We start from the raw sequence: 10,911 nt of genomic DNA on the forward strand, positions 1-10,911 counted from the left end.
ACGCGATTCTATTCTGCGGTGTGTGTCCGGAACGAATTTTGCATTATTTGTAAACGTCGTTCGGTTGTCGATACGTCTGTTTTGTTCTTTTCTTCTCGCGCTTAATTTCTAGATAGACACCGTAACAGCCAGTTAGTTTTCCGCCGAGGCGAGCCGCGCTTCGCGTCTCGTTCGTGACGATTCTGAACAAAATCGATGCATTCGATCAGCAGCTGACATTCGAACGAGTATCTCTCGACCCGAAAAATAGCGAGGCGTGGTCTAACTTTTGCTGAATTTTTCGAACGAAATTCCCATGGGACGAGCGAATGAATTTCTGTCACGAACGACGCGCGAATGCGCGGGATACGTCGAGAACACAATTCCTCCAGGAAGATGTAACGCGCGTCTCAATCAAGACTGTAAATAGGAAATAGCAGGCGTTCGATGGACCTCCACCTTAAGGTTCCCACACTACTCCCGACGTTTAAGTGCCTAAAAAGTAAAAAGGAAAAAAAAATGAAATGAAAGAAACCGGAAATAAACCGCGTCTATCCTCCTCGAACCTTCGTTGTCTAGTTTCTAGAAGTGGGTAAGATACTATTTTGACGGCCGGAAGCCACGGCGAGACACGGCTCTCCCGGAAGGCTAGCATACCGTATTTCGAGAGTGCCGCGGCACACACGTACACACTTTCTTTCTTTTCGTCGTAGAATCTCAAAGTTTAAAAAACACTCTAAGTAATAGTAACGCTACCAGTAGTGGAGTATCGAGAAGAATGTAGGAAAACAGGCAGAGAAAAATGGAGAAAAAAAAAATAACGTATAAAACAAGAATATATCTATCTACGAGACATCGGTGTTTAAGGAAAACAGAAAAAAAAAAGAAAACGTAAAAAAGAGTTACGCGATAGGAAACGTGGACTGTAACGCAAAACCCTAGGTGACGATAACGGAAGAACATGTAGGTGAAAAACAGAAAAAAGAAAAAAAACAAGCAATCGTCATTCCCACTTTGATGAATTAATATACGTATATATATACATATAAAATATATTGACTATATGCATATATAAATATATATGTTATACATATATGTATGTAAAAGACGAAATAGTATTTTATCTGACTGCTAGTTTCACGTAACAAGCGGACGGACGCCGTTCGACACAGCCCTCAGCAGATCTCAGCACTCTGACGAAACGAACGTGGATCGTTTATTTTTTATTCGCGCATGAAAGTCCCGCTCGTTTCCGTGGAGCGCGTTTATGAACACCGGTATTCACAGGCTGCGTCGGGAATCAGGATTCACGACTATAATACGTAAGGTACACACGTTCAAAATATATTATATTTTAGGCAGAAATCGGATTTTTCGAATAAACTCGCGACCATCGTCTTCTGCTTTCTTCAACGGAGTAACGATCAACGTTTCAGAGTACAAAGGGTTAACGTACAAATACATCAGGAATGAAATCGAACAAAATTAATCCTGCTTTCTCCGCTTGATGCAAATGATAATTCCTTTCCTTGTCATTTTTTCTTCTTTCCATTGAAAAGAGAAATTATTCGTTAAAAATCCGATGGCCTTCGGTACAATTGAATCTTTCAACCCCTGTTCCAGTGATTATATCGTACAAAGAAGCCGCATTCACTCGATTCGCGATGCAACCTGTGAACGCGCGAGCGCGTGCGTGTATATTAATTATTACAGAATATATATATAACAGAGTATATATATATAAATAAATAAATAAATAAATAAAGAAGAAAAGAATATATATACACAATGGTACACGAGTCGTGTCCGTGGACAAAGGAAAAATGATGGAACCTTGAGGTCGCGGCACGGGTCCCTGGAACCGGAAGTACCGCGACAGCGAGAGCCGAGATATTTTGTTGCGCGTGCAGAGAAGTCAATTTTTTCGATTTAAAATGAAAAGAAAACAAGTAATAATAAAGAGGAAACCCCTTGCATCACACTGTAATACATACCTCTAGAGAATGTTTCATAGTTTTTAAAATTAGCCTTCGGGTTATCGGTCGAGGATCGAGCGCGATCGATCGTTATTTTTCTTTCAAAACGGCGGTTCGATGGGGAACGAAAAGGGAAGAAACAAAAAACGGGGAATAATTGAAAAGTGATTTCGATGCTTGGTAATCCGAGGGTTAAGACTGATTCAGCAAACACGCTATAAGAAAGCCAGATCGAGCGTATTTTGTAATTATGCTATTATTATTATTATTATTATTATTATTATTATTATTATTATTATTATTATTATTATTATTATATTATTATTATTAATATTATTATTATTATTGTTTGTAATTACGATTACTATCGAATTTGTTTTTAATAAACGGCAGGTGCCATGATTACGAACGTCCCGATTGCATTTATCCTTTGCGATTAACACTATTCTATTATTTTTCCTGAACAGCCGCTAGTAAAGCGCTTAAATCAGGACACCCTTCGCTATCAGCGTATCATTTCACGACTGCAACGTAGCTAGAATAGAGGCGCAAGTCTCGTCCGTCGCCAGACACTGTCCAAAAGCTTCCAACAGCAGAGGCTCCTCCGTCACAGCCACCTTGTAGTCTAGAAAAGAGATTTTCCCGTCACGATCCACGTCCAGCTTCTTCAACGCCAGCTCGGACAGATCTTTCACTGCCTCGTCGGGATCCTCCTCGCCTGGCTGTTTCATTAGACAATTCCTACGAGATTACCTCGCATAAGATTACGACCGCCAATTAACGCCTTAAATCAAGATCGAGTTAACGGTTGACAGTCGAGACGAGGCTCTTACTTGAACAATTGAAATATCTCATCCTTCATGATGAAACCGTCGTTATTCAAGTCGTACACCTTGAAGCAGAATTCGATCTTCTCACGCAGGCTGCCGCGCAGATACAGATCTAATCCCATGACCCACGGCTCCAGACGGATTATTCCCTCGTTCTCCCGGTCCCAGCAGCAGAATATACGCTCCACCAGCGCAACCTCCGTGATCACTTTGAACGTGTTGTGCAACAGCTCGCGGAAGATTGTCCTGTCTATACCCTGAGAAAAAAAATAGCTCCGCTTTAATTTAATCAGAATGTGACAGTACTGAAAAATATCATACGTATTAGTATCGAGTGTTCGTTATTAGACTCGATTAAAAACCGTTTCATACGAATCGTTTTATCGATCAGACGTTACCGCGAAAGTGGCAACCACGCGCTGAATTATAGTTCACTCGACGACTGAGAAATTGAAACATCGGGATAATCGCGCCCTGAGGTTGCATTGTGTGCATCGCATGATCGCGAGAGGACGTAATGACAGGCTCACGCACGCGAGTTTAAAAGTCGCGGAATTCGAAACGGAAGGCGTGTCGCTGTACCTCCATAGTTTGATTCGGCTGTGGTCTCCTCCCTATGATAACCGATTGTCCTACTTGTTGCTGTCCAGAGCTGATCAGCTTCTTGTACAGCTTGCACAGATTGTCCAACTCTGACCTGTGATCGTTGAAAATAGCGAATTAAAGGGTTGCGTGCGATACGGTAGTTTAGAGGACGATATGGAACAAGTAGAGGCGTTCTATTTAATAATTGGTAGAGGAAAACACTTGACAATTTTTAGACGTCTCGAAGTGAGGCAGCAAAGTGTCGTAAATTAGAAATCTGTGGGTGTCTTAGGAATTAAAGAGAAATATCAGCGTACGCTCAAGAAAGAAACTGATAAATACGTCAATCATCATAAGTTCCATGTCTCATCAATAGTCACAGTGAATTTTCTGATATTTTTCAAATTTTCTAGATACCACAGATTTATGGTTCATCAATTATACTCTATTATCCTACTTTCCACAATTCGCATCAGTCACATTTCTGAATATGCACACGAAAACTCTATCCAAAATCGAGGATACCAAATTATCACTGTCATCTCGACTATTAGCAATTTCTCTGACGACAGAACAATCGACGCGTTTAAGGAAGCTACTTGCCACGAGAATCTGGTCTTCCTCTTCAGCGATTCGGTCAGCTTCATCGTGTACGCGGTGTTCCTCGCGCTTCCGGCGACGGGCATCCTCCTGCGCGGCTTTCTTCGCGGCTCGTGCTTGGGGCTACCGGAAGTCTGCCGTTTGCCGACGACGGACGCTTTGCGGCCGCTCATCAAGAAGATCGAGACGCTTTTCATCAACGTCGCGCCTGCACGAAGGCTGACGGCGCCTCGGACGTCGGCGCCGACGCCGACGCCGCCGCTGCTCCCGTGATTCATTCGAGGTTTCGCGCTCGACGAGAGGCTGCGTTCGCCGGACATCCCTCTGAAATTCGCGAGCTTAAGTTCCGTGTTCAGTTCCCGCGAAGCTTCCCCGAGCTTCCAACACTTTCATCGATCCTTTCTTTCGACGAAGATTCATTTACATGAAAATATTCTTTGCTGGTAAGTTGCATCGCAGTTATATTATACTGAGTTAAAATAGGATTGTTAGTTCTTCGTAGACGATCGAGTAGTATAAGTCAATTATTGAGCTAACAATAGCGTCATTTTTCTCTTCTTCTCAGAAGCAATCATACTCGTATTAAAATGTAATTCTCGAACTTCGAGACGATGTCTGTACATTCGAAACAATGCACGAGATATTCAGTTTCGAGGTTGTCTGAAGGATTAATCGAATCCGTTGTAAGCTGTACGTGGTTCTACCAACTCGTAGACGCGAAGATTTAAGGAGTGCGGGAAGTAGGTCTCGAAAGATGAGCGTCCTGATAGGATGTGAAAATTGGATTGCGAGTGCAGGTGTTTCGCGATTTTTCTAAAGATTTTCCATAGAGAGTTTTTGCCGCGTTACGTAAGCTTTCAACGCTCGAGGTGTAAATTCCGAGAAACTAGGTAATTGGTTGATTAACCGTTTAAGAAACATGGTTGGAAATCGTGTTTTCTTGGTTGTAATTATATATAGTTGCCACAACATGAAACGCAAATTGATCGCGCCAAGACGATAGAAGCTATGGTTACGGATCGATTGATCAAATAACGGGTTACGATTCATCGTTCGCGATTAGAAACTGAATCTCTTCGTTATACTTTATTGTAAAATCTTCCAGGGGAGACAGGTTGTTGTGTCGTCGCTCGATCCAATTTGTTTCCGCCTGAAATCGATCGCGTTTCGACGTACACGACAGAACTAACGCGAATCCTGAACGATCTAGGAAATTGAAATTTTCTTAGCTGCAATTTTCTTCCGCCAGCTCCATGAGCGTTCGCATGGAAATTGATGCGAATTATTTAACGAGCTCGATGCTTTTCCGTGGGCATTTCAACGTGGATATGGAGCAGATTTGCATAAACAGATTATCCAGTAATGGTTTCGTGCTGGAAACTCATTCAGAAATATGAAAAGTTTCTCACCACGTACGAGATCGTTCTCTAGGCAGTAATAAAACACTTGTTTCCTGGTGTTTCTCGTATGCATTGTTACCTCGTGCCTGGCACTGTAAGCTAGTGTTTCAATTTCCGGAAGAATAATGGTACAACGGATATTAATCCGAATAATCGCCTCGTTAGAAGGAAAACGCGATGTTTCTTTAATAAACTGAGCTTAAAATTTCCTGCGCCTGTAGCGTTGGAATATGCACGCCTGAATGAATGCAATTTCCTGCGCTTTGCGATCACGGTTGCGTATCTACAGGCGCTGGTGGATTCTTAATTCTCGGTTACTTGTTATTCAGAGGAAGCCAGTCGCGTTTTCTCAGGCTAGTGACAGAGCTCGATGGATAGGAGAGGAGACGGATATAGGAGAGGATCGAATTAACCGGTTCGAATTCAGATATCATAGGTGCAATTTCACACCAGATTAGATCGCGCCACGATAACAAACATCACTGAGTTCTCGATTTAACTTCTCTAAGTTTGCATACACGCGATACCATTAGTCATGCGAATAGTTTTAAGCGTTGGTGAGAAAAGAATGGACTGAGATGCGAAGTGCTCGCATGATTTCAATGTTTTCTGTTGATCGCAAATTTTATTCTGTATAAAATGTTGCTCTGTTCGACAGGAATTCCGTTGGTTGTACGTGATTTCAGAGTTTACTCGACAGTTCGCGTAACGTAGTTGTCGCGAAATGGCACTCGTGTCACAACTTCTTGCTCGAGTCTTTTATCGAGATTCGCGATTTTAAAACCTTTCTGTGGGTTGGAGACTGGGCTCCAGTTGTTGCAACTTTGAATAAAAATCGCATTAGCAATAAACTCACCTAGGGACAAGAAGCAAGTGCCGGCCTCGTGACGGTTTCTTTCTTGTTGCCAGCAGTTACCTAATGAAATCGATCAAACTTTCTGGACGCTCGTCGAATATCGTAACCATTAGCTTCCGAGTTAAAAAAAGGAAAATATGTACAAAGAGAATGCAGGAAAAGATGCGTGCAGAATATTATTTTCATACTGAGAAATGGACAATACGATCGCATAAGTCAGCTACTATAAATATTTATGAAAGAAGCGAGCGTGCGTAATACAAAAAAAGAAATCAGTTGCGCATATATGAATATTAATTTTCCAGTATCGATACTTTCTTGGGCTGATCCTTGGATTCTTCGATCGTACCCTCGTTCGATCGCGTCGATTGCACGGAATGATGTTTCCTACGAAAGTCGATCCTTAATATAAAACGAATCGCAATTCCTCGACCGCGTTTCCCTTACCTGCAAAGTTTCTCGAAGACGCTTCGAACGAACGTCACGTGATTCTGAATATCCATCAACACGTTGTCCAGAGTCTTAGCGATGTTCTTCGCAGTTTTCATTTCTAGATCGTTCGTGGTATCCACTTGAGAGACTGGAAGTCCTCGAGAAAACACAACGACCAATTAATAGTCTCGACTATTCCCACAAATCTTCTCACAGCAAAAAAAAAAACAGTTAATAATTACTCTGAATTATTTGGCCCTCGTTAATTCGACCATTTCGCTGATATGCGTTCAGTTTCTCCGACGAATTCAACAGACTCCACAAACCATTGTCGTTCTTGGACGGTGGTTCAATGACCCCCGATGGCGTACTCGTCTCCAACATCTCGCCGATCGCGTGGTCGATGTTCTTCATCGAAATAGTCCCGTCTTGAATCAGCTCTCTCAGAATCGTGTTCAATTCCTTGAACAATTGCATCTGGAACGTCAGATTCGATTAAAATTGCGTATCGCACGATATTCCATCGAACTTGCCTCGCGTTGCACGAGATTGTTCACGTTGGGGAAGTGAATCAAGAGTTGTTCGAGCTCCTGGCTTCCTAATAAGATCGCCTGCTTCATCATGATGTCCTTTACGGTGCTCTTCAACATGGAGTCGTTGTTCGCGACGAGCTCGTAGTTAGCGACACGGTGAACTCTTGTGCTGCGCTGTTCGTCTGGTTCTACTTCATTTTCTTTACAATCGAATTCGTGATTAAAGATATTTAGCAACAAATTGGTGCTTCTGTTCGATCAAGAATTTGCTATCGCAGCAACTGTCTCTTACCTCGAAATTCTAATTTAGCAAGCGAACCACAGTGTATCTAGAATTAAACGATCGTTGCTAAAATGTTGCTTCGACACGGCAGATTTCGCTTTTTACTTACATGCAGAAAAAGCGAGAGTAACGAAACTGTTGAGATCTTCATTGTTCGCCAATTTCAGCTGGAATCTTCGCAGAATCGTTGATCGTCTACCAAGAGTCACGCTAATGAACGGCTCTGGTGGCGTGATCGATTTTATAGCAGCGATACGCGTTGTTGAACGCACAGTATGGTATGCAATGTTTATCAAACATCCCTCGGAAAACATCCACTTAAGATCGAACGGAACTGCGTCCACCAACGAACAGCGATAACTCATTGCGGATAGCAAAAGTTTGCACGCGTAGAATGTCGCTAGCCGCGCAGTGATTTCATGCTCGAAAGTGAAATTATTTAAGGAACAAAAGCGCATAACCTTCGACAATCAGCATCGAATGTACTCAGTGTTTGTTATACAAAAGTTAATTTTATTTCACAGAATACTGTACAATCGTGGAGGTATTATACAAAAGTTGAGCAACGCAACCTAGGTCATATCCGTTTATCATTCTTCGAGACAGTGAAGGCCTTATCGTCCGTATCCGTAGGATCTGCAACAAAAGACGAGTAATTAACACGCCTGAGTTCGAAGACATTTATAAAGAAAAGGAATATTTACCCAGCTTTTGCACTCGCAAACGACGCGCTGCCAAACGGAGAGCTGAAGGATCCAGCGTTAGCGTAGCTATTGGCACCACCTCCGTAGCCTCCGTAAGGGTAACCACCACCGCCAAAGCCGTGATGAGGGTAGCCACCACCGCCATAGCCGTGATAAGGGTAACCACCACCATAGCCGTGATAAGGGTAGCCACCACCGTAGCCTCCGTAGCCACGATGGATTCTCCCAAGACCAAATCCACCAATGACACCAAAACCACCGATTCCTCCGAGTCCTCCGACTAAGTGTGGATCAGGCTTTGCTTCTCTGACCACCCTTATCAATAGTGGTTCTGAAAAGATAAAACACCCACGTTAAAAGAATTGCGAGGGTTTTGACAGTTTTTTTTTATAATTTCGTAAGAACGAACATCATGAAAAAAAAGAAGTTTGGATACAAAATAGGAATAACAAGAGACGCGTTGGAAAGGTGAAGGTTTCGCAACCGACCAGGAAGTGGAAGGTTGCATCAACCTTGAGAAAAAAAATAAGGTCGTTAGGAAACAACTTTTGTCAGCCAGCTGTAGACCTGTTAGACGTTCACTAAACGATGAGTCACAGCTCGGAGAGTATTTCGATCCCATCCGTGTGACGCGGAGAGTGTTAATCATTTGATGCTTCGGAATAACACACGTAGCGAGACGTAAAACAGAAGCTGTCGTGCGACTATCAATCGACTATGAAGAGGACGTAATCCATATGCGTCTCGACTCGTCAAGCAGAGACGAAAAGGAATATTCCACCCTTAACGTAACCGTGGACGCTACCGCTATTATTACGTACTACCTCCTCGAAATTATCAGCTGTACAACAATTATATCTTATTTGAAATTTTCTTGACAAAAAATCGTTACAATTTCCAGCTCGTCCCACTGTTACACGTGTAAAACAAAGAGAAGAACCCCTTCTAGGAAGTGGCGTACCTTGTTCCTCATTGTCAGAGTAGGTAGGGTAGGCACAGACGGTCGCCAGCGCCGCGATTAAGACGATCACCGCGATCTTCATGTTTCCGGGCTTTTCTACACGATTCGCAGCTCGACGGGCGTCTTCGAAGTTTGAATACGAAGTGGCAATAAGGAAATACGGAGGGCGTTCTTTATATAGTAAGCGTGGACGTCTCGATCGTTCCGGGATGCCCCAGTGCGTTTACGTAGGTACGAAACAGACACTCTACCACGAGGAACGGCCGCATCTCATTAGCACGGATGGACCGCCATTGTGCGAACGCGTTGCAATTTAACACGCCACTAATATGTCGACCATTGGGTCTTGCTCGTGGTCGAACGACAACGGACGATGATTAGGCAATACTCCAACCCTACGTCTCGGCCGTCACCCTGTTTCGTTGAAATTCCACCGGCTGCACGACACGCTTCTTCGATCGAACGAGTTTTATGGTTCTTTTTATGAAACACGCTCCGTCGTTGATTCGATGAATCGCGCGTCTCAGAGGACTCGCGTCTGGAATCGTGATTGCACCTTCGTCTGCGGATCTTACGAACGTTTTATTAAATAATAACCAGCGACCTTCCGACGATTTTTTTCTTTTTTCTCTCGTTTTACGAGTCAATGGGAGAGGATCCGACGCAGTTGCTCGCGAGACTCGTTTCGACGAGACGGACTGCAAAGTGCTCACCGTTTATCGCGAAATATGAATCCATCGGATAACGTTGGATGAAAAAAAATAATTGCGCGATGGAAATAGTTGCAACAGTACGCAATGCCGGAAAATAGGTTGGAATAATGAGGAAGAAGCGCTGCATTGAGGAGTAATTCATGAGACTCATTTTAATGAGCCGAGGCGCGAAACGTCTGCGTATATCGCGACACCACGAATTCATCATCGGTTTGGGATATTTTATCGAAAACGAGCAACGATGGGACATGAATAATTTATTAACCAAGGAAGAGGAACGAAGCCTACGTCACGAGCGAGACAATAGCGGGGAAGAAATTATTTTTCGAGGACCATAAGCGTATAAACCTAAAATCCTGACATACATATATGCATGGACTCTGTCTGTAGACTATTTCACGCGTGGTTTACATTACCATGCGTAAGAACGGGAAATTTTTGAAACGGTAAAGAGAAAAAAAATTCCATAGTCACCCAATGAATCACGCGAACGTTTTCACGTAAGAATTACACAGCGACTTAATCGTCTTTTATAAACGACGGCCAAGGCTTTCGTATAATGCGCGACGATTCCCGCGGCATCGTCTAATTCGTCTGTTTAGCGAACCAATTCGATCCATTTCTCGTGTCGAGCGCCCAACATTTGCTTCGCCTACGCGAACGGATCGTCCGCTCCTCTCGTCTCATTTTCAGACCCATAAGAATCGAACGACGTTACGTCAGTTGTAAGAGCCGCTGTTTAAATAACTGCTCGCTGGTCGTTTGAAAGCGTGTTTGCATTAGCATACTCTGATCTCTAATGCCTCTAACTCATCCGGCTGAACGACTCTCAGGCCTCGGACAAATTGATCCATGTACCGCTGCGTCGATTCAAGAGGAGGCTCTGAATCGCAAGCAGAAGATTTATTCCTCGTCTAGCGACTTTCTAATGATGACTAGTCGCCAGTTGACCAGTTAGAAAATTGAAAATTGACCGTGAACCTGAAATTACGAAACGGATCGCTGTCATTCGAAGAGCCATGAGTTGCTGTTTCTTGTTCCAGGAAGCACTCGAGGGTA

At 43.3% G+C, this 10,911-nt stretch overlaps 3 protein-coding genes across 3 annotated transcripts; all 3 read right to left on the reverse strand.

Annotated features, from left to right (window-relative positions):
• Positions 1-2,233: 2,233 nt before the first annotated feature.
• On the reverse strand, positions 2,234-6,323 carry LOC143430574 (calaxin-like). The gene is made up of 5 exons (XM_076906916.1): positions 6,227-6,323; positions 3,974-4,294; positions 3,368-3,482; positions 2,789-3,042; positions 2,234-2,696 (listed from the first exon to the last, which is right to left on the reverse strand). The coding sequence occupies exons 2-5, from the start codon at positions 4,288-4,290 to the stop codon at positions 2,474-2,476; spliced, it is 909 nt and encodes a 302-aa protein (XP_076763031.1). The 5' UTR covers positions 4,291-4,294; positions 6,227-6,323; the 3' UTR covers positions 2,234-2,473.
• Positions 6,324-6,519: 196 nt separating this feature from the next.
• LOC143430771 (uncharacterized) lies at positions 6,520-7,402 on the reverse strand. Its single transcript, XM_076907188.1, has 4 exons — positions 7,192-7,402; positions 6,901-7,135; positions 6,674-6,815; positions 6,520-6,613 (listed from the first exon to the last, which is right to left on the reverse strand). Exons 1-4 carry the CDS (start codon positions 7,306-7,308, stop codon positions 6,520-6,522), a joined length of 588 nt encoding a protein of 195 aa, XP_076763303.1. The 5' UTR covers positions 7,309-7,402.
• Positions 7,403-7,966: 564 nt separating this feature from the next.
• Positions 7,967-9,382, reverse strand: LOC143430637 (uncharacterized). The gene is made up of 3 exons (XM_076907011.1): positions 9,140-9,382; positions 8,179-8,509; positions 7,967-8,110 (listed from the first exon to the last, which is right to left on the reverse strand). The coding sequence occupies exons 1-3, from the start codon at positions 9,219-9,221 to the stop codon at positions 8,089-8,091; spliced, it is 435 nt and encodes a 144-aa protein (XP_076763126.1). The 5' UTR covers positions 9,222-9,382; the 3' UTR covers positions 7,967-8,088.
• Between the last annotated feature and the right edge of the window lie 1,529 nt (positions 9,383-10,911).

This window comes from Xylocopa sonorina, chromosome 15 (genome assembly GCF_050948175.1).
Source record: "Xylocopa sonorina isolate GNS202 chromosome 15, iyXylSono1_principal, whole genome shotgun sequence".
Lineage (NCBI taxonomy): Eukaryota > Metazoa > Arthropoda > Insecta > Hymenoptera > Apidae > Xylocopa > Xylocopa sonorina.